Raw genomic sequence first — 24,546 nt, forward strand, 5'->3', positions numbered from 1 at the left:
CATACTATGGAAGCTATGCTGGTTAGCAACAGACCACTGTAGCATAAATAGGGTTGTAGCAGTGGCAAACCAATAAGCTCATTTACACAATAGTGGATAGTAGAGGAAAAATTCTAGTTTACTGTTATAGCAATATAATACAATTTATTTTTAAGCCTATTTTATGTATACTTCTGTGAAAGCAGGACCCTAGACCCTAGAGCCACCACGCATCATTCATACATTTAGCCTTTTCAATAACATAAAAAAAACACTTTATTGATAAAACCTCCTTTGGAGACCAAATTGTAAAGTATTCCTTTAAAACACAGATTAATTTCTTCTGTCCAGTCATCAAATCTTATTGGCATTATAACTACAGTTTTGCAGCCAAGGTTCATGTAAACTAAACCGAGCCGAATATATTCAGTATGGTCCCAAATTCTAAAATTACTTTTAATCCAAGCGTACACATTTTCTGCCTCTACATTGCAACCCAACTTTATTCAGCTGTTTTCAATTACTTTAAATATTAATATTTTGTGACATCTAAAAGCAATACTTATAAACACAGAAAATAAAAGAAACAACATTGTATAATTGTGCTACAGATGTTTTACTGTAGAATATACCGATCTGTCTGGTTCTTGTTTGAAGAATCCCTTGAAGGGTTTGTATATTTTTCACAACTTTTTGTTCTTTCTGTAAGACATCTTACTATGCGTAGTTGTTAACTTGTATCGCTGTGGTAGGTGAGTTCTAAATCAGGAAAAATTATGCTCAAAACTGTCTTCACTTTCTCACCTCGCATAGTGCAGGCTTACTTAAAGTGAATAAAGATGTGTTAAGTGTATTCCAAGAGTCAAAATGTATTTGTAAAGTGCGCCGCGTCCTTCGTAACATAACCCAAATGTTAAAGGTGCTGCTTCATTCAGATAAAACATTAATTGCATTCTCCACTAAATTTAGCAAATAATTTCTAGCAGTCCTATCATATTATTTTCTTCTCTTTTTTCTTCTTCTCTGAGTTGTAACAATAACATAGGAACATTAAATAAGCTTTCTTGGTTTCTACGGCAACAGCATATCGGGGCATGCTTTTGTGTCCCATAACACAGTGTTCATGACAAAAATTAACATATAACATGAAAATTTTACTTGATTGAATAATTACTTCTAGGAAGTTTTACATTCAGTAGTACTCGGAATCATGTTTCTAATGTAGGATTGTGTTACAAATTCAGCAGAGTAGGTGGAACAGCAGCTTTAAGAAAACAGATATTGAGGTAAAATGCCTCGTGATTTATTTGCAAGAGAGTTGTGAACATGTTGCAGTTTCATGCAGTATATAAGTTGAATCTTTCAAAACACAAATCCACTCATCAGAGCTGAAGAAGAAAGCATCAGTTGTGGCATATTAATGGGACAATCACAAACAGGAATCCTCAGGTACACTATAAGACCCATTCCAAAACCATAGGTATTGACGGAGTTGACCCCCCCTTTGCGGCTATAACAGCCTCCACACTTCTGAGAAAGCTTTTCACAAGATTTTGGAGTTTGTCTGTGGGAATTTGTGCATATTCAATAAAAACAGTGCTTATACGGACCGGCAGTGATGTTAGATGAGACGGACTCTCGCAATCAGCGTTCAAATTCATCCCAAAGGTGTAAAGTGGCATTTAGTGCTGGGCTCTGTGCAGGCCACTCGAGTTCCTCCACACCTAATTCATCAAAGCATGTCTTTATGTACCTTGCTTTACGCATAAGAGCACAATCATGCTATAACAGAAACGGGTCTTCACCAAACTAGTACCAAAATGTTGGAAGCATACAATTGTCTAAAATGTGTATGCTGTAGCATTAACATAATCTTTCACTGGAACTAAGGGGCCTAGTCTAAACCCTGAAAAACATCCCCAGACAATTAGCCCCCTTCTACCAAACTTTACAGCAGCCACTATGCATTCCGGTAAGTAGTGTTCTCCTAGCATCCACCAAACCCGGATTCGTCCATCAAATTGTCCATTTGTAACAGACAGTGAGGACACATTTCCGCTTCTCCAGACTCCAATGGTAGTGTGCTTGACATCACTCCAGTTAACGTTGGGCGTTGTGTATAGTGATCAGCTGGTCTGTAGGTGCTCGGCCATAGAAACCATTTCATGAAGCTCCTGACACACGGTGCTTTTGTTGCTTCCAGAAGCAGATTGGAACTCTGTAGCAGGTGTTGCAACAGAAGACAGGTGATTCCCATCTGCTACGTGCTTCAGCATTGAGCAGCCCCACTACGTAATGTGGGGGGTCTACCGCTTTGTAGCTCAACTGCTGTTATTCTTGGGTGTGTCCACTTCACAATAATATCACTTACAGCCAACAATGGCAGATCTAGCTGGTGGCACTCCACAATAGTGCCACATTTAAAGTCACTGAGCGCTTCTGTATGACCCATTCTACTGCCAACAATTATCTAAGGAAATGGATGCTTGATTTTATACACCTCTTTTCTTCTCTGATGTCTCTAGAAGCTCAGAATGGTTGCTGGATATGAGTGTACCACAATGTTCTACAGCCCTAAAGGTCACAATAATGCGCAGAGAGACAACTGAGCTAAAATATATTCTTTTTCTTCTAAATGCCACACTCAGTTACATAAGGGCAATGTAGAAAGAATATAGAGGCATTTTCAAACTACATGACCACGAGAATCACTAGTTCTCCTTGCATTTCTAAGGCTAAATTAATGTTCCATGACTTTTCTTATGATTAAAACATCTGTCCAATGCAGGCTTCACTAAGGAGATCCACGGAAGTAAAAACGCAAAAAATATCCTTTCTTTCCAATTATGTAGAAACCTAGACACTGCCTATGAGTAACTGCACAAAACACAAAGGTTTTCCCATGGTCTTTTTCAGAGTCAGTTGTTTCATTTGCGTTGTAAGATTATTTGAAATAAAGGACACATTTTTTTAAATTTTGTTAGCATTGATCCCCTCTATGAATGGTAAGAATTGATGACAGCACACATTGGCGTAGTTCTGGTCAAACGGTCAAATACCACTTCCTGATGGAGAAGAGACTGACCCAGAGATCTGGGAAAACGGGGCTTCATGTGGAGACTACAGAGCCAAATCCGGTGAGTTCCCAACTATGCATGGAAACCCATATGCATTTGGCCTATCTAGCCTTCTTTTCCTCCAATAGTAAGACCTGAACGCTAAGTTCTATAGAATATAAGTTTGTTTAACATGCTCACTAGCAAATTCTTCTTTAAAATTCAGGAGATACTAAATCATATCTACTTGAATGACAAGGACTTTACATTAATTGCTTTTCACGTGCCTTTCCCCTAAATTTCCTAAATATTCCTCAGATTTATTCTGATCTTTACCATGGACCTTCTCAATCTATTAAATTTAGCTCTACTAGGACATCGTCCAGATAACATGAGAAGCATAAAAAATGGGATCCTTATGTTACTGTTATAGTGGGACTAACATAGCCAGAATATGTTTTTACGCGTAGTAATTTGTTCAACATGCTGTATCCTGACTGCAATTTTAAACTTATAATTGTACTGAAGTGAATGGAATTGTAATTTTATGGTGTAAAATAACATGACTAAACACAATACATGACTGATACAGGAGCAGTGGTGAATACCTAGTCTGCGTTATAGATAATTGTCCTTCTGGGTGCCATACACACTCTTCCCACTGAGATACACCTACGATCCTTACAGATCCACCCACGTGACTCCAAAACTAGTGGGCTATTTTTAGCAATTTGCAAGGTGATGGCCAATTTGACATGGGGAACAATGCTTCCAGATTACAGACTCCACAAATGTGCTAACTGTTTAATGTTTATGCCACAATGTTAAGGTAGAGTCTGCGCATCTTTCTATTATTCAGAGACTTGGCACAGAACAGGCAAACATTGATTTCCATAAATTCTCTGCAGTCTTGGCTTTCTGATCCTTCACATCCATGTTCTGAGTGTAACTGGAGGCTTATCCTCAAGAAAGTGTTTTAAAATTGTGTCTAGTTACAAAATGGTTATAGAATGTGTATGTTGCTTTTATTTAATGATTGTATACTAATAAGTCAATAGAATACCTGGGCACTCTCTGGGCTTTGAGACCTGGGATTCTGGGAGCAGTGTTTGGCCAGGCCCACTCCCTTCCTGCTTACCATCCTACCCTCCATATAGGGAAGCTCCTAGGTATGGGCATTAGCCTGGGAACTTTTGGGCTCCTGGAGCCTACCCTTGCGAGAAGTGGTCTAACTGATGTCATTGGGCAGTCCTGGTGATGTCAGTGGGCTTTCCCGCTGCCTTTGCAGTCGTTCCTGCCAATGAAAATGGGCGGATTGACACACCCCCATTTAAGGGGGAAATGGGCGGGGAGTTGGTCATGTCAGGACCTGGGATTTTAGTGTTGGTCCAGAGAACCGACGCTGCACCTGGTGTGTAAGGGCAAAGCCCGGAGAGTTCCCAGGTATGGGCATTAGGTCAGATCTTTATCTGCTCTGCAAGGTGTTTTTGGTTCTTTCTAGCATTTCTGTTAGTAGATTGCCTTCGAGAGGGTTACAAGGACAATGTTGTTCTGGGCTTTTCTCATCTGAAAGATGATGAAGAGTTTTGTAAGGAAGCCTTTAAGAATATAGTGGAAAACTGAATTTGAGTCACAATATGACAGTTTTTTCACTGAACCTTGCCGATACAAGCTTAAGTTGCCCCTCTTAACCTGCGTACTGTAAATCAACAATTTGTTCCTGTAGATGAGAAGAGGCTGCAAAGTTATTTTAAGCTTAACTGAGTCTACATCTTACTCTATTAACATAGTACTCTTAGATAGGTCACATTTTTCCCCCACAACAAAACTGAACAATATGTTATTCTTCACTATTATATGCCTTGTGTAAGACGTTAGACGTAAGGATGTATATTTTGCACAATTAATGGGTAACACTGGTTTAAAGGTGTTGTTCCAGTTAGACAAAACATCAATTGCATTCTCTGGTGTGTTAAACAACTGAATCTTTAGGTCTGTAATTTTATGTTTTCCTTTTGATGGTTTGATCATATAGAAATGACACAGAGTTGAGTTTTTTTTAGTATCTGTGGCAACAAAATTTATTTTCTGTCACGTGGCATTTAAATGTTCCCACAAAAAGTATAAACAAATACATTTTTTTATAATAAAAAATAATTTTGGGGAGGTACTGGACATTATGGAAACAGTGCTGGAAATTAGGTTCCTGATGCTGTATTTAGTGAAAAAAAAAAAAACATATTAAGTTCCACAGAGTAGGTGGAACAGTATCTTTAAATAATGTAGTATACTGGATTTCGAGTCTGCATATCTTAATCAGATTATGAAAAAATCAGGTGGATACATCATTTGCAAAATATGTAGTTATCATTATCCATCATATTTCGTCCTAAACATGAATTGATAGGCCAATTTAAGTCCCCAGAAAAAAATACAATGTATTATAAAATACTTAATATGAGAAATAAATATGCATGAGTATAAAAGTCACACATAAAGCATTTTTTCTAGCGCATATATTTACCCAATGTGTATGACCACAAAGCAGGAAAACTAAAATATTAAATTAAAAGCTATCTCAGAAGAGCAGGATGTAGCAAACCACAAAGTGCACATTTGAGACAATTCTATAAATGGTTATTTAAAAGAGTTTTAGATATTGACAGGACTAATTCATCTTAAAATAAATGTTTATAGCGACACATCAGTTAAAGGGAATTTAGCAGAGGTAAAATCATCTGCTTGTCAAAAGGTTAGAACATGTATAGGTTTCATAAGTGCAGTGCATACTGTATATCAGGGGTGTATTAATAATTTAGACAGGCATACTTATATCGTGTCTATATAATGTGTCATTTATAAAGGAGAAATATGCGTTCTTTGTTGATAGCACACAAGAGTGTAACATCTCTTTACAATAGAAAAGTAAAGGCTTAAACACAAGCAAAGGCTTTGTTTTGTATAGTTTTGTTCAGTCTGACGCTGATTACGCTGAAAATGTTTTCCTGTATACTTTGAAGACCTGCAACTAATATAACAAAATTTCAAGCCTTGAGGGAACAAACAAGCCAAAGTCTTTTTTCTGACCAATGGTAGAGGACATTCATCTCAATTTTTTAAATATAGTTTTCAGGCAAGTTCCTGGTCTATCAGAACCCCTCAAGTACATTACTGCATTAAACTATGAAAAATTAGAAGCATAGTTAAGTATCAGTAAAGATAGCAATCCAACTATTTATGATGTTTCTACCTGGTTCAGTGCAATTCTTGCGATGTGGAATTTCATTTTGTACTTCTGTGATATTGTCTTCATCTGTCCAGAGGAGACCTCGTCCATTCCATCGACTGGCATCTACTGGATTGACCTGATCATCATCTAGATGGGTGAGGTCATAACCTGCACATAAGAACAAAAACTAGTGTCATTAAAAGGTACATATTTTTCAGTTTGCAAACTGGAGCAGTACTGTCATTTGTTACTGAGCATTTATTTATATCTAACAATATTTTATATTACAATATTATAATAAATGGTAGAAAGCTTGATCAATGGGTCAATGATGTTTATGGGAAAGACATGAGCAATCCTGACCCTTTAACAATGTATTATAATCACTAAAAGATGCAGGCACCTATGATGTTATAATCCCAATTCTTGTGGTCCATACAAGGAGATTTGGTAACTTTAATGCATCAATAAAAATGTTTTTTTCAAACTTCATAATTTGTTGTGGTCAGTGGTAGTATATCGGAGGTGCATTGGCATTAAGAGGGACAGGAAGGACCATTTCTCTTCCAGAGAACAAGTTTTCTAAGGAGCAAACAGGGGAGACCATGATACAGTCCATGGAGAAAACAAAAGGCAGAAGACCAATAATACATGCCAGCCAACAGTACATTTTTTGGGACAGTCACGTTTTTTGGGTCCTGTCCCATCAAATTCGGGTCTGTTTCAGCATTACACTGCGTACCCAGCCTAAATTCTTGTAAGTGAGCTCAGGGTCATACAGAGTGTGTGACCCCATCCCTTTAGTCCCGGGATCCAGGAAGGAAATGTTGGTGCATATGATTATATAGTATCTCAAAACAATGACAGGGGCACCAAAGCTCAATGCGCTCAATCTGGTCCTGCCCAACACAAATATTTCACAGAAAGGATACATCAATGGTGAAAATGATGCCTAAAACGCTTGTTACATGTGGAATTACAAGTATAAGACCTAGAAGAGGCTTCCAGCAGGGATCCAACTGCCATCTCCCCGCTGATACCAAATACAAATGCACACTCCAGTAAAATAACCATAGTAGTGTTTTTTTTTTACAAAGTTCTCATAGCTTTACAGGTAATAATTCAAATCATCAAATCAAAGTGCTAACACGATTTGTACAAGGTCAACAAGATTAATATCCTGTAGAACATTCACAAGCAACCAAATGCAGTGGGGGGTTGTAATTTAAACCAAAAGGCTTTAGACCTGAATCTAGACAATAATAAAGCACAATTATTCACAATAAATTATGTATTAAATTACTGTTTGAGACAGCCTGGTATTTAATCAGTCAAAATTATTGAAGGGGGGTGCACATGATGAAACATGCAAATTAGCTCCCCATAGTGGGAAAAAAACACATTTAGTTGCCCTTATTAACATGTTTCACACAAACTAAGCTCTTTGAAGTACCTTCTACAAGGCTGTTTATAGATGTTTTGCCTTTGAAGAGGGGATTAGGTAGATCATTTTAATGTGATAATAAACAATCAAAGTGATATTGTTACATTAGCCCATGAGAAAATGTTGTACTTAATCTGAGTTGCTACCTTTTATCAGGGAAACACAGAAAAAGGTATAGTCACATACGCTTTCAGGGGTCTCTTCTACAGAAGAAGAGACATCCTCAAAAGCTTTACGTTGTTTTCTATGTTCTAACACATATTGCAGTCTTGCTTGCAGAATGTATGGATCAATCTGTTTTTTTTCCTAATGATTCAATGTAACAAAAGGCCTTGCGGTAGAGAATGTAATTTGTGCCCAAGAATCTTCAATGAATTTCACAAGCTTTGTCTGTACCGGAAAGGTGTGCTCATTTAGAAGGTTCCCAGGCACTGTATAACTATACACTTCCGGGCCCAGTGTGACTTACAGCCATTCTAGGTTTTTTGAGTTGCCCTCTATTGTCAAATGAAGCCTTGTTTGTATTAGGAATGCCTTCAATACATTTGGACAGATGTCTATTGTTTCACAATGTTTCCTCCTTTATTGGCTAACCAGTGGAGCACGATTAAATGCTGAATTGCAAATGTTTCAGTAGACAGTTGGCTATTTAACAGTGTTCTCTAAATTCAATACTAATGATTATAATGTATTTACCTTTCACTTTTTCTGTACCAGGACTAGTTTCAAAAAATGCAGATATGAAGACAAGGCTAAGGTTTACTTTTTTACAGAAATGTCACACAGAGATCCGGGGGAGCATAAGAGAAGCTTTATAATCCTTTAAAAATATTACCCATGGATGTTACCTTAAATGTACCTGCCTAGTTCTTATTGATACAATCACTCAGCATTGTGTTATTATTCAAATTATTATGACGCTGATAACTCATTCTGACACATAAAAGAACTTTAGATTAATATCCACAGTTGTTTTCGTTTAATATGGTACCAAACGACCTTGTATGACTTTATAAGACAAAGGGATCTTCTATTGTATCGCATCCTTGGATAATCTGAGTTGGTTTATGCTTAATAATAAAGTAAATCACGTTTCGCAATTTTATTTATTGTGCATATTTCCTTTTGTTAATTTTAGCACAACGTACAGCTGAAAAGTTACCCCCTACAAAGTGACTCCTTGTCACTTTTCAATGACAGGTGCAGATGTTTCCATTAGCTTTCACTGCAGCATTTTGGTGGTTGTTGTCTACATTGTACCCCAGAGAATCTGATTTAAGACAGGTCATTGAATCACAAACTATTCATTATTAACCTCCATTAAAAAGAGTTAAGCATTAGACAAGTCATTACATTGGGCCCATTGTCTCTCCCACAATGCTATAGCATTGCTGACACCGCCAGCATCAATTATTACAGCACACAGGGTAGCCTGAAACAGTAAAAGACTGAAGGGTATGCTCAAACACTTCAACTCTGACAAATGTTTAAACAGTATTAAAAAAAATAGTTTAAACACAGCATGGTCAATGTTCTAGCCTAAACTATGCATTCTTTTGTCAGAATACAAAATCCACATCAAGAGGGCACATATTCACTCAGGGGCATAACTAGAAACCACAGGGCCCTGGTGCGAAAATTGCTCCGGGGCCCCCCAACTTCACAACTTGTCTGTGTCATCTTAGCACCTTTCTGCCCCTTCCAATATACACTCTGCACAGATATGTAAGCATACTTACACAAATTACACACACTTACTCATACTCACTAACACACGTACACATTCATTGTAACATACACTCCATTTCACTCATCCATGCTCACATACAAACACCTACACATCAGTCCTCACACACACACACACAATTACATATCCATGCTCACTTACACACACACACAAAATTACGCATCCATGCTCACACACACATCATTACACATCACACATACATATATATATATATATATATATATATATATCTACAAACATGTTTACATATATACATACATCCCAGCCGCCCCGTTTAACTCTCACCGCTCCAGCAGCTTCATCGCTGGCTGGATTTACGCTCTTGTCTCCCCGTGCCAGTTCAAAACAGTTAAGGAAGGGTCCTTCTGACCTGAACCGGTACGAGGAGACAGGAACAAGGGGTCGCAGGGGACCTTTCTTCGCAAATCCGTCTGCAATTTTTTGGTCTCTTGGAGTACTTCAAAAGGGTACAGCAAAAGGGTACAGCCACAGAGTGCATCACAGAGACAGCCTCTCCTTATTCCTCCAACCGGGACAGAGGATGTGTGCGGAGAATATGGCCTTTTGTGGTGGCACCTGAATAACTGAGCTGATATTAAGGAGGAGTGGCCAAAGAAAGAAGACAGCAGAACAAGGAGAGAAAACAGAAGTGGAGCAGTGAAAAAGAAGACAGGGACACGGAAGAGGTCAGCGGAGGAAGTATGGGGACGTTGACAAGAGAGAATGAATGAGAGTGTGGAAAAGAGTTAATGAAAGTGTAAGAGAGTGAGAGAATGTTAGAAAGAGTGAGTGAGTTAGAGTGTGAGAGCAACAAAAGCAACAAACCGTCCTCTTATAATCAAGTAAATGTGGTATTTGAGTAAGGCATTTTTGTTGTTTCTGTAATGCATTATTCTGTCTTTCAGGACTGTAGATATACCCATACCCAGCAAACAATCTCAGCTCCTAGAAAAGAGGGGCATCAGGACTAGAAGCATATGGGTCCCATAGAGACTTAGAGGTGGTGTGACAGCATCAAAAAATACCCTAGCTGTAGCCACTAGGAACACAACATGAAGAGCGTATCTACTTGGGTAGAAAAGTATTTGCATTAGCTGGTATTATTTCAGATGCTAAACCTCAGTGGGTCTTCTTGTGTCACGTGGAAATTAAGTGTTCCCCGCAAAGATGAGGTAAAATTTACAAAATTATTTCTTTGATGGATCTGAGAATGCTATTTTCTAATGCATTTAATCACAAAAGTGATACATCAAGAAGACCAAGTGGGGCAGCACCTTCATGCTTTGGACCATGCAGAGGTAGAGAACACCTGACAATAAACTAAATGAGCAGCATTTTCAAGTGAAACAAATCACTTACAAAGCTATCAGTAAAGCAAACATTGCTTACGTTACCGATAGCGAAAGAAACATTTCTGCTCATAACATAACACTAATGAAACATTATATTATTATTATTATTATGTCAACAAATTTAGTGTACTAAATGACCCCCTACACACATTCCTGCAACCCCTGACAAGTCTGGGCCTCCAATGAATTGACTGTGGTAGAAAAAGGGAACAGCCTACGAGCAGAAGTGGAAGACTTAATACAGCGAGGAAATGTAAACGTCCATAGCATATGGCTATAATTAATATAGGATAAGAAGTTTTGAGATTTTTACTGTGAGGAACAAAGGGGACTCTTGATGTGTAAATTGGTTCTTATTTGCCATCAAATTCTATGTCAATGCTCTACAGAATTGATCTACTAAAGGGTACGATGTGTTATTCTGGCATAATTATTTGGAAATGTTACAGCATTAAACCAATGAATACTAATGCGTTGCTTTATGCCAACAATAAACAAAAGAAATTCTGGATATGAATCACAGGAAGAAACTTCTACTTTTCCAGTGTCTGCCCAAGCTGAAGAATTTACTAGGTGAGTAACGTACTGACGAGTAATGTATAATAAAAGACAAAGCAGAAGAAGGTCTTGCAGTAGAGTCACAGAGCCGCTTACAATCATTCCTTCTCACTAGTTTAACATAACCTATGATGGTAATGAAAAGCCTCCCAGCCGTGTGTTCTGGCATTCTACAGACATGGACTATCCTGTGTGATGCAAGATGATGCTTGTCTGTACTGTGTCATATTTTGCAACATTTATTAACGAGTGTTATGTTCTTGGCAAATTGTAGAATTCTGATGGAAAATAACCAATGACTCTTGTTACACCACATTTGGCTTGTTCTTCAAAATGAAAAGTGAAACCAAAATTATAGTTGATTAGATTATTATTTCTTTCAAGGTTTTGATCCACTATGCAATAAACCTAAATCTCGTAATCTCGAACAGATGTTTGTGATTTTAGATTACAATTATTATTATATGTTTTATTTATAGAGCGCCAACAATTTACACAGCGCTTCTTACAATACATACAGTATATACAAAGGGTATGAAAAAACTAGAACTGAAAAACTAAGACAACCTGATGCATTAGGTAAAGTGGGCCATACTCGTTATCTTAAAGTCTAGATCATAACATATATATATATATATATATAAAGTCCAAAAATAGTTACCGGCACTCCAGGGACTTTGCAAATGACCACACAAACAACTTCGGTTTTTAAGTCAACGTTTCAGTCTTGTTTATTACAGACTTTCATCAGGACATCCTGATGAAAGTCTGTAATAAACAAGACTGAAACGTTGACTTAAAAACCGAAGTTGTTTGTGTGGTCATTTGCAAAGTCCCTGGAGTGCCGGTAACTATTTTTGGACTTTATATTATTTACTGCTGCAGTTATTTGGCACCGGGCAGAAATTTGGCATTTGGAGTGCAATTGTTAATTTTGGACTTATATAAGCACCCTTCTCAATGCCTTGTTCTCAGATCTACTTACTGATTAATGATTATTCCTGAACATTATCTTATCTCTTCCTTATTATTAGGTTGCTGATTGTTCTTGATTGTTTTGGGCAGTCTTAGTACAGAGAAGATAAATGACTTCATGACATGCAATCTTTTAAATGCACCTTCCCAAGTATCTCCAAAGCAATTACACGTACGGCCCTGCATATGTAGCCGTCACTTACGCCATCAGTTGGCTGCCGGCCTTAAAGTGCCAGTACCGCCACGTTGTTGCCAGTCCTTCCCTGAAACGCACCGCTTCATGTGTTTCTAGACCTTCTGGTAAAAGCAGAGTAGACAGGACACAATGAACACTATAAAGTGTATGATTTGCTGAAATTAGTTCAGCTAATAGTCATATGGGCTCCAATACTACGCATTAAGATAAGATGTATAATTTAGTGATCAGTGAAATACCCGGTTGAGGTGCCATTGTTCACAGCATCAAAGAGAATAGTGTAAATGCAATGCATTATGCTTCATATTCCATCTGCATTGATGTCTAATGGGACCATTTTCATTTCTAAACATTAGTAGTAACAACAACCGTATGCGAGACGTGCGGCCGAATTTCCTCTTACACATCAAAGAAGAGTTTATATAGCATGGTCTAACTAGCCAGTGTGAATTTCAGTTTTCATATTGCTAATTTTAGAATATTAATATAATGGTATTGTCTATTTTCACAAGACTAAAATACATTAGGGCCAACAGGAAGGTTAATATTCTTATATAATCTTAATTATATGACACAACTCGATAACCTAATTTTAACATTGTAAATTACGTAATTACTTTCATGATGCATTTACTTAAAATGTTTAAAATCGCTTTGCTAGCAATTCTGCTAGGGTAAGGCAGGGGCAATTGTTCAAGCTCTAAACACTCGTCTCAAACTCTTTTAAATATATTAGTTATCTAAGTCCTTTTAACCCCTTAATGACAAAGCCCTTACATGTACGGGCTCAAAATGCATTGTCCTTAAGGGGTTAAAACCTGTGACAAAGATTTGAAGCGGAAGATCCCTCTTGACACCCACGACAGTTGGCAGGCATTAAAACAATAAACTGAGAAATGCAACAGTGATGTTTAATTATATTATGAATTATATATATATATATATATATATATATATATATATATAAAAACATTTATATTTTTTGCACTTATAGTTTTCAAGCCGTAATACCTTTAAAGGGGCCCACCAGAGAAAACAGAAATCTGGAGTACGTCCAGCTCTGGGAATTAAAAAGTATGTGTGCGCAGATCTCCATCTGTTTTAAAATCAATAACAATTATATTTTTTTCACATAGGTTTTATTTATTTAACCCATTTTTCATGACTATGGGGCTTTATCTGTACTGAGAAAACCGGCCAACCGATTGATTTTTATACGACTGTGAACATTTGTGTTGGCCGGAAAGACAACCAATGTCCAAAAATACATTCAGAATGTTTTGAGCTCGTTTGATTATGTAATCATTACCAATTACCTCATTTCATATCAACATTTAAACATTTTCTTAAACCTCATTTTGAGACACTTAAAGACACAGGTCGTTTAGTTCAAATTTTGTATATTTTTCCTCATTTAATGTTTTTTTTATGATGCTCTGCTGCTGCCCACACCAGGGATCTCCATAAGGTAAAGAAGGGCCTTTGTATGTATTTATTTATCGTGTGTTTTAACATTATAATAAAACATGCGTTATACTGTGCATATACAGTGGGTTTATTTTATATTAGAATCTGACTTTTGTCAGAGAGGATACTTATGGTGCTATTTTACACAAATGTTCTGCATAATTCCTTTCTTATACATTATTCCCTTTCCTCACATTCTAGCCTATTTCCCGCCTTCGTCAATAAAATTGGTGTAACAGAGTACTTTATCGTGTTTTGAGCACTCAATGCCTTTGAAAATATTTGAGATATTCAAAATCAGGAATGTTGCATAGATTAACACTTGTTGTTACGCTTGTTAATCCTGCAACCACTGGAGAAGAAGCCAAGGAGAAAACTATGATTAACGCACTGGCCGGTACAGTATCTACCACAAAATCAAGCTCTTGCTTTAACATCTTAGCATAGGCAGCTAAAAGAAATACGACAACAGAGGCGTATCTAGGGTATGGCAGCTATGGCTCGTGCCATAGGCGCCATTTGAAAGGGGGCGCCAGTGAGCGGCTTTGATGCGGAGGAGAGAGAGGGGCGCCTAGCAACGGCTCGGCATCCCTCATTCTCCTCCACGAGCCCTCTAACACCGTCCCGGTGCCGGCATTTCATGCTGAGCGCCGTAATATGACGTTATATTTCGGCGCTCAGCAGTGAAGCAGCGGGCACCAGCGAGAGGCTTTTAAACACTGTCTTTTTTTCTTTTGATGCGGAGGAGAGAGGAGCAACGGCTCGGCGCCCCTCGTTCTCCCCCGCATCAAACAAAAAAAAAAAAAAAAGAGCGTTTAAAAGCCGCTCGCTGGTGCCCGCTGCTTCACTGCTGAGCGCCGAAATATGACGTCATATTATGGCGCTCAGCAGTGAAGCAGCGGGCACCGCAGCAGTGCAGGAAGACAGAAGACTCCCGTCGCTGGACCTCAAGGTGAGAGAACTACAGGGGGAGAGGAAGAGGGTAGTAGGGAAAGGGGAGGGAAAGGGGTTAGAAAGTGACAAGGGAGGGAGAGGGGGTAGTAAAGAGTGTGAATTAATGTGTGGAAGCAACATTAGATATTTGGACAGGGGCGCAATTTCAGTGCTTGCCATAGGCGCTATTATCACTAGATACGCCTCTGTACCACAAATAGAGAGTTATGGAAAAATACAGATTAAATGGGGTAACTGGAATGATTATACTAGTACCTTGCACTTTTCATACTAAAATGTCAACCACAAATAACCATAATTGCAAATAATAATATAGATTGTTCACTATATGTTGACAAGTTCCCACAACAAGATGTCATCTGAGCATTAGGCAAGGTAAGTCAAACACCCTTATCAATGCTTAATATTCCACTAGATGAGAAACATTGCAATACAGAAGGGCAGGACATGACTTGTACGAAAGAACGTTTTATTAGTATGACTGTAGTAGATAGTATTATACCATTATCAGTATACTATAGATCAGTATCTATTCTCCAAACACGACAAGCTCATTTAAACATGTATAGAATAGGAAGATGCATGGGAAATAACCATGGACCACATAGGTTTTAAGTTTTTTCACAAAAAGCTAAAAAAAACATTATTATTATTATTTGTTTTATATAGCGCCATCAAATTCCGTAGCGCTGTACAATGAGTGCACAGCTAGGACACAAGTAGTATGTAACATAACAAATTGACTTACAGAGACAACAGGTGAGGAGGGCCCTGCTCAGACGAGCTTACAGTCTAGAGAAGCATAGACTAGATGAACTATTAGCGATCACTATTTGTCTTGCTCACAAATGAAGCACATTGAAAAAACAGCTGGAAGACCTTCTTTTGTATTCTTGACATGTTCTTCTTTCAATTGTTTAAAGGAGAACAAGATGAACTAACACGTACACCACACCCTGAAAAGTTTAGGGTGTTATCAAGTTCTTCTTATCCAACTGCTTTGCTGTACTAGCCAAGAAACAGCGTAAGAGTCGTTGTCCACAGAAACTGGAGGACTTGCCTCATCCCCGTCAAGAACCTGGATCCTCCTTCACTTAATCCTGCGATAATACACTTAATGGAATGATAAAATTTGAGGGTGTTTAAATCATTTTGTTATTGCAGTACGCAGATAGGTTAGAATTTGTTGTGGATGATTTAAGAAAGCGTTGGTGACAGGTAGACAGCCTCTCCACACCGGCAACGCAAAACAGGCATACAACTAGAGCTGAAACAACGAATCGATAAAATCGATAATAATCGATAACGGAAATCATCGATAACGATTTCCGTTATCGATTAATCGAGTGATCGATTCGTCGTTGGAGCACTAGGCTCCTTTTACTTACCTCCGCCAGCGTTCCCCGCTTCTGCTCCACGCTCTGCAGTCTCCGCCTTCTTCAAGCTACGTGACGACGGATGTGACGCGCGTCTACTATCAAGTTGGAAGTGGAACAAGTTCGTAGCGGAGGTAAGTACTCTTTATGTCTATTGTCTGTGCGAATGTTTATGTGCGAGACTGGGTGCGCGGCAGAGTGTGTGTGTGTGTGTGTGTGTGTGTGTGTGTGTGTGTGCGTGCGTGTGTGTGTGCGTGCGTGTGTGCGCGCGGCAGAGTGTGTGTGTGGGTGCGCGGCAGAGTGAGTGGGGGGGTGCGCTGCACAGTGGGGGGGGGGGGTGCGCTGCACAGTGGGGGGGGGGGTGCGCTGCACAGTGGGGGGGGGGTGCGCTGCACAGTGGGGGGGGGGGTGCGCTGCACAGTGGGGGGTCCGCGGCACAGGGGGTGGGGGGTCCGCGGCACAGGGGGTGGGGGGTCCGCGGCACAGGGGGTGGGGGGGCAGGGGATGCAGGGCAGGATGTGAGTGCAGGGCAGAGTGGGGCCAGGAGACTGGATGCAGGTCAGAGTGGGGGTGGGAGGGCAGGGTGGCAGACTGGGTGCAGAGCAGAGTGGGGGTTGGGATGCAGGGCAGGGTGTGAGACTGGGTGCAGAGTAGAGTGGGGGTGGGGGGGCAGGGCAGGGTGTGAGACTGGGTGCAGAGCAGAGTGGGGATGCAGGGCAGGCTGTGAGACTGGGTGCAGGGCAGGCTGTGAGACTGGGTGCAGGGCAGGCTGTGAGACTGGGTGCAGGGCAGGGTGTGAGACTGGGTGCAGGGCAGGGTGTGAGACTGGGTGCAGGGCAGAGTGGGGATGCAGGGCAGGCTGTGAGACTGGGTGCAGGGCAGGCTGTGAGACTGGGTGCAGGGCAGAGTGGGGGTGGGGATGCAGGGCAGAGTGAGGGTGGGGGCACAGTGCAAAGGGGTGGGGGCACAATGCAAAATTCTTTTAAATAAACGAAAAATTTGCATATTGTTTTTTTTATCCGATTAATCGATTAATCGAAAAAATAATCGGCCGATTAATCGATTATTAAAATAATCGTTAGTTGCAGCCCTACATACAACAGACCCATGAATTGTATGATATGTGGACTAAAGAACAAACTTGATCAATTCTTATAATTATTACCATATCAATCAAATACATTGATGCATGACTTTGGTGGTCACTCAGTCAGCAACAAAAAAATCCGGATTAAGACGATTGTGATGTTTGCGAAATAGAGAATATCTTGGTAAGTAGGCCAAAGCAGTTTGCGAGTTTGGCTATAACCCAACAACCATGGATTTTTGGCACATGCAGTCTCGTAAAAAAGAAGCATTCTGCTTGTCTAATAAGTAAAGGCCTACAGAGACTGATACTATATTAAGAACAAAAGAGACAGCCCAAATATTTGAAACTATTCAGATGTTTGCAGGGTAGGAACATGTTATTATTGTTTTAACACACCCATGCCATTTTAACCTGAGCAGTGGGTTCGAAACAGCACATGTTCTACGTGTGATTCTATTAAACCCTGCTGAGTGAATGCTTAAATTGCTGGTCTCTGTGTTACCATCCCCTATGGACCAGTTAAACTTAGCTGACATTCCATAAAACCAGTAAGTACCTAAATAAAGTAAACTAATAGCTGAGATACTGTTAACATGCGAACATACAACCTCTATATTTGTTTGAAATAGCATACAACGGTACATATGTGCATATTATCATAACAGCATCCATAATGCAAGAGCATTTATAAAGTCTTTTTAGTGTATTAATTAATAGTAATGGTCCCTTGGATCACTAGCACATTGTAAGCAGTAAGTGTAATTTATACCAAGGGTATTAGAATCTGAATGACGGGGGTTTATGTATAAAAAGTTATTCTGGTGTCTGAAAAGTGGGTTAGTGTCTAATGCTGCTGCCTTACACTACCTTTGAAGACCCTGGTTGCTGTTTGGGATTACCGTCCATGGCACATTTGCCATTTGCAGCTGCCTATCTCAGGTGTGTCAAGTGATTTTATGTTACCTATTACTATTATCTCATCCTAGACAACTACATCCTACATTTCTTTATTGTTACTGTCATGGACACTTAAAACATGTATAGGCTCCATATAGCGTTTACAGTTTTTATTTGCTTAATACTGACATATCTGGTAACTTTCCAAGTATGATTACGGAAGGCCAACTGCATTGAATACATTAGGGAAAGATAACGGGGAATAATATATTAAAGAGATCCATTCGTTTTGGGCTGGGTGCCTACATATGTAATATGCTAGCATGTTGTCCATTCAAGAGGAAATTATATGTTTAGTGGTTTATTTTAATGAAAGTGTGTTCTGTCTCTTTGTACGACTTGTATAGAGCTATGCCAAGGCCCTAATGCGATGTGCATGCATAAACAAATTGGTTGGCTTCTGTGTTCTAGGATTGTGGCAACTCTGATTTCCTGATGCCAACTGTGGATGCTCTGAAAGATTGGGGACAAGGTAACTATATAATTTACATCATGTGTTGGGTTTGACAAGAGCTTTTAGAGACATTCTCCCAATGGGTTCATCACTTACTCGGTTCATCATATACTCTGATATACATAGCAATCTCCCATGCCCTCTCCAAAATAAAATTTACATTCATGGTAATTTTGTTTTCAAGTAGGGCTATTAAAACATTTTGATATAAACTTTGATCGTAATGTTCTATGTTAGTTATTGTCGCATAATTTGTTCTGATTTAAAAGGTCTTAGCAGATCTGATATTTTTGGAACCACAAATTCCTTATATACCGAAACACCAGATAAAACGAAGACCAGCTGCAATACGTGCAAGTCAAGTGTTTTTATCCGCTAAGCCACCAGTCTCTTCAGAGTTTAATTTGAAGTTTAGTACTCAAACTAAAGGTCAATGATTAATCCCCTAAGCCTTTTAGTATAGAACCGGGTGCACTTGAATCTCTTTCTATTTACTGTCTGAAGAAGGGTGTATACACACAAAATAACTTGTTATATGATATGCTTAATATTTCAAAACCGGTTATTTGCTAAGCAGGCTTTTAAAAAAAAACTATTTACATTAATTAATTCAAGTTTTAAATACAACTTTAATAATAATACACCTCATCCTAATAGACCACAGTACGATACCCATAGGGTAACTCATGTAGATGTACCTATATAATCTTTGTTAAGATCTGGTTATCTTACTAAAGGAGGGCAAAATACATATGATATGGACCCATATACTGGACCAATTCCATTGCACAAACTTTGTATTCCTACATCGCTGATGGAGTAGGGACATTCTTTAGGATTACTGGATTTGTACTTCTTATTTGCTCTACTAATAAACAAATGAGATTAGTTCATAATCTCTGGGAATTTCAGCCTGCCAATCAAGGTAAAAAAGAAAACCGAGAAAGAATCGAATTTATCTTACAGCACCTAAATGCCTGGGTTATTAAACAAATTGTGATATGTCTGTAACTAACAAATGCAGCTAAAAGTCTTTGGACCCAACAAGAGAATTGTTCTCAGAACCAGCGGAGATCTGTTCCTCTGCTTTATAACTAAAATGCCTGTTCCTCTACTTTACATGTAAAACATAATGATGACGCAATCACATAACATCAGCTTTCGTTTCTATCTGGAAATGCAGTGTGTCGTTGAAAAAAACGCACTATTTTCACATGTGCCCTCATTGTTTTCCTACAGTATTCTGTAACAAACCCTTTAGTACCTTTTAGTTTTTTAAGATGTGGGTTTAACAGCTGAGTCAACACTGCAGAGCTTGATGAATCATCACACAAGGAAGACACTGATTTGACAAATATGACACCAAAACACACTTTCTTTGACATAAGAATTAACAGGTGACACTGATGGACATGTTAAGAAAACGATAAACTGCCATAATGATATATATATATATATATATATATATATATATATATATATATATATACATTCATTTAAAAGTAATGGTATAACGTTTTAATTGACTGATGCTCTGTTGCTGATTAAAGCTTTTAAGATATCAGAATAATGTGTTTTTTTTAAGCATTGCTAAAGTCCTACCTTAAAGTGAAAGTTTAATGTCCTTGACACCCTCAAAAAACAATAATGCACACTAAAAGTGAACTAAATAAGAAGAGCCTTAATCTTATGGAGAAGCTGCAACTACAGAGCTGCAGCTCTCCTCCTACTCCTTGGTAGTACGTTGAGCCAATCTGTGGCAGGGAAGTGCTCTCATTCTCAGCTATGATTAAAGTGCATGTGATTGGCTGGAGTGTTCCATTAACCAGATTCAGTTATAGATTGTAAGCTCGTTTGAGCAGGGCCCGTCTTATCTGCTGTTTCTGTAAGTCAAATTGTTATGTTACATACTACTTGTTAAGTCCTGTCTACCCTTTGTACAGCGCTACAGAATTTGATGGCGCTATGTAAAACAATAAATAATAATAATAAATACAATACTGTTCTGTTTCCATAAGCACAAGATATGTTTGTATACATGGAAGCCAATATGGTAAAAGACAATAAGGTAACCATGGTGACCTTGAATATGTGGCGGGTATTATAAATAACACATGCTGTGCTGCCCCATTGTTTCCTGTTAGATTTGAATTCAAGATTAGAACTTAGGAACTATATTAATATACAACCGATGAATCAAATGCACTTTAAAAGGTTTAAATAGAAGAGTTGCTCAACATGTGGACTAATTGTAATCAACATTAATGACTGCTAAATGAATTTGGCTATTAAGAACAAAACACAAATACATCATGTCCGCATGGGGTGCCTTTGTTGGCTATATGAGTTATTCAGGCTCTTTTTTCTTCACTAATGTATTTATCAGGGTCAAGCTCATTCTTCATAACCAATGACCAATTAATCCCCCCATTCTAGATTGTAAATTCATTTAAGCAGTTCTCCTCACCCTTTATTTCTGTAAGTCATGTGGTGCACCACTTGCTACGCCATGTTTTACCCACTGCACCCATATTGTCGAATATTCAATTATTAATAAATAATAATAGTCAGTATTTACTATACTTCAAAATTATTGTCTGCATTTATTTATTTATTGCTTTGCCATTAGTAAAGGTGCTGTTTCACTTAAAACATTAATCGTACTCAAGTGTGTTAAGCAAATACATTTGAGATCATGTTTTATCTTCTTTGAAGATTTAATCACATCCAAAACATGAAAGAATTTTTTCCAGTTTCTATAGCAACAGCCTATCAATGCGTGCATCTGTGTCACATGAAAGTGTTCCCCCAATAAATATTAATAATGCAACTTTTTACACAATCGGGGAATTATTTTTGTAGAAGCTTTAGACATTCAAGATACTGGGAGTGACATTTCTGTGACTGCATTTATTTACAAATGTGTTAAATTCGGCAGAGAAGGTGGAACAGCACCTTTAACAAAAGCTAATAAAGCTAACAAAAGCTAATAAAGCTTTCACATAAGAACGGGAATCAAAGATGGCAAAGCTTGCCAGTATTGTAAAAAAATGCTTGATATGGATGTCTACAAACATTCAATTGTCGAGTCAATTGGCAATACCTCATCCAATCCATCTTAGTGAATCATTTGTCATTCCATCTGTCATACAATGTTAAAAAAGGCCAATACATTGTAAATAGTAGCGCTGAAGGAACGTTCTATCATTGACTGATTAAATTGCTTCACTAGAAGCAAATAAAAAATAATCCCTCGTATGATATACCGTGTCATTTTTTTTGTTTCGAAGACCTTTGGCTTTGTACTGTAGTAAATTGTTCATTAGAACAGAGATATTATGTTATTTCCACGCTGATTCAATTTGCAAACAACAGAAAAAAAATCTTAAGAGGAAACATTCATACATCCTCGGCAATAGTCTGTGTGTCAGCACAAATCATATTTTTGAAAATTCGCTCTGGATGAAAATCAAAATCAGAGAGCGCAAATGAAATACACGCTGCAGTGGTAGAATTAATCCATTATATCCTAGATAGAAGATGCCTTTGTTTTCAGATCACAGATATTTTGAGTGTCTATATTTTGTATTCAAAGTGTTATGATGCTGTCTTGTGTGATGTCTTAATTTGTCCTTTCAATACCGTGTCACCACCGCCTGCTGCCCTAGACCCTTGAATCTTCCTCCGTCGCCTTTCTTGACTGCCTTGCCACCAGGGCCGGCCCTATAATGGGGCAGACTGGGGCAATTGCCCCAGGCGGCACTTTAGAAGGGGCGGCACTTTGCCGCCCCAAGCGCTTTTTTTTTTTTTTTTTTTTGAAGCGGAGGAGAGAGAGAGGGGCACCGAGTGGTTTTCGCTTACCCGCTCGGCGCCCCTCTCTCTCTCTCTCCTCTGCGGCGAGTCTCCCTGTTCGGTCCCGGTGCCGGCTTGTAATGCAGAGCGCCGGAAGTGACGTCAATTTCCGGCGCTCAGCATTACAAGCCGGCACCTTGGCAGAGCAGGGAGACTCGCCGCAGGACTGTTTAAAGGTAAGTACCGGGGGGGGGGATCGTAGATTATGGCGTCGGCGAAGTTTAAAATGCCCCCCCCCGGCGTCGGCGGGGGGGCGGCGTTTTAAGCTTCGCCCCAGGCCGCGTTAAGTCTTCGGCCGGCCCTGCTTGCCACCACCTTAGAGATACTGTTGATACTCACAGTTCTAGTGGAGGGTTATTTGGTAAAGCTTGCCATGAGGGTTAAGACGGTTTCACCATTTGGCATTTACATAGAATTTGAAGACAAATAGGAACTGTGCAGCCTATGTAAAGACTCAGACCTTAATCAGTTATTGGTGTTGTCTTCAATTTAGATAGCTTTATGCCTATCCCATGCATGTTTCAATTCCCTCATTATATTAGTCTCTACAACTTTTTGTGGGACACTGTTCCATTTATCTACCGACAGAACAGTGTCCCTGCCATAGCTTGAAGTCACGAATAAAAGTGCAGCAAAAAGACAAACAGTACTTATTTTCTGATGAAATGTCAACCCTAGCATGAAACCAACAAGTAATAGAAATGTTGAGGATGCCAAGGAGGGCTGGCAAGGGGTGCAAATGCCCCACTGGGCATTCCTCTTTAAACATTTTGGACATCAACTTTGTGTGCTGTACTTGCAATTCCACACATTGTCACCAGGGTATCTAGAGTAGCAAGGTCTTTAGGCTGCGTTTACACCCTGACTGGATACTTTCTGTACTCCATTTATCAGTCTCTTCTATGAAGTCCCTTTTTCTATAAGTGTGTTTAGGACAGAACTGGATGGTGCACATTTCTCCATTCGCCAAGTATGTTTTAGGCAGTTCAAGTAGTGGTCAACATGTTTTGTAACTGCATTCTGGGTTGAATGGCGTTAGACCAGCTTTTTTTTGGAAGATACCCAGATGGCTACCCTGTGCCATTTCTTTGGAAAGCCAATATTTAGTTTTCCAAGAAAAAAATAACTTGAAAAACAAAAAACCTTGGATCAGATTTATCATTGGGTACTTTGTTGTTATTTTACATATCACAGAGACAGCAACACCACACAAGGAATTTCATTTACGTCCTACTGGAGAACCAGACTCCTGAACTACATTCCTAGGCATAAACAGAGGAGCCTGTTTGAAGGGATGCTTTATTGCATTGTCACAGTTACTTCTAAACTCAGGTTTTGTTTTCCCCCAACATTCACTGAGATCAATGAAATGCATTACATATGGTGTAATCACTTCCTCTAAGTGCATAGCTGCCTCGAACTATATTTAATTTCTTAAGGGAATGCGAGTCAAAAAAAGAACAGTCAGTTTAGCAGTAATACAATGAGGATCTAGTAACTCTTCAAGATGGTCATTATTCTTAATAGCTTCACATGAAATTTTAAGAACGCATCATGCTCCACTCTTACAGCGTGGTTCAAAACTAAACAACAGACGCACCAAACAAAACACTATAAAAAGAACAACTCCATTTCACCAAGATTATTACAAGAAGGGAGGTGTTAAAGGGACCACCGAAAGCCTCAGCTACTGTAGATTGCATAAATGCATGCACCTGTTGTTTTGTCTACTAGTATATATACTAGTATACTATAATATACTTTTACAGTAATTGTATAATGATATTACACGTATAATGCAGCACTCAGAACACCCAGTTCTGCGGAATGCCCAAACGCTTTAAAAAATATTTTTTTAAT

At 38.9% G+C, this 24,546-nt stretch overlaps 1 protein-coding gene across 1 annotated transcript in view; it reads right to left on the reverse strand.

Annotated features, from left to right (window-relative positions):
• Positions 1–24,546, reverse strand: part of SLC24A3 (solute carrier family 24 member 3) — a 140,217-nt gene that overhangs the window by 109,746 nt on the left and 5,925 nt on the right. Inside the window, exon 2 of the mRNA XM_053458817.1 lies at positions 6,286–6,432. Within this exon, the coding sequence (XP_053314792.1) occupies positions 6,286–6,432 (147 nt within the window). The remainder of the gene's footprint in view (positions 1–6,285; positions 6,433–24,546) is intronic.

This window comes from Spea bombifrons, chromosome 3, assembly GCF_027358695.1.
Source record: "Spea bombifrons isolate aSpeBom1 chromosome 3, aSpeBom1.2.pri, whole genome shotgun sequence".
NCBI classification, from domain to species: domain Eukaryota; kingdom Metazoa; phylum Chordata; class Amphibia; order Anura; family Pelobatidae; genus Spea; species Spea bombifrons.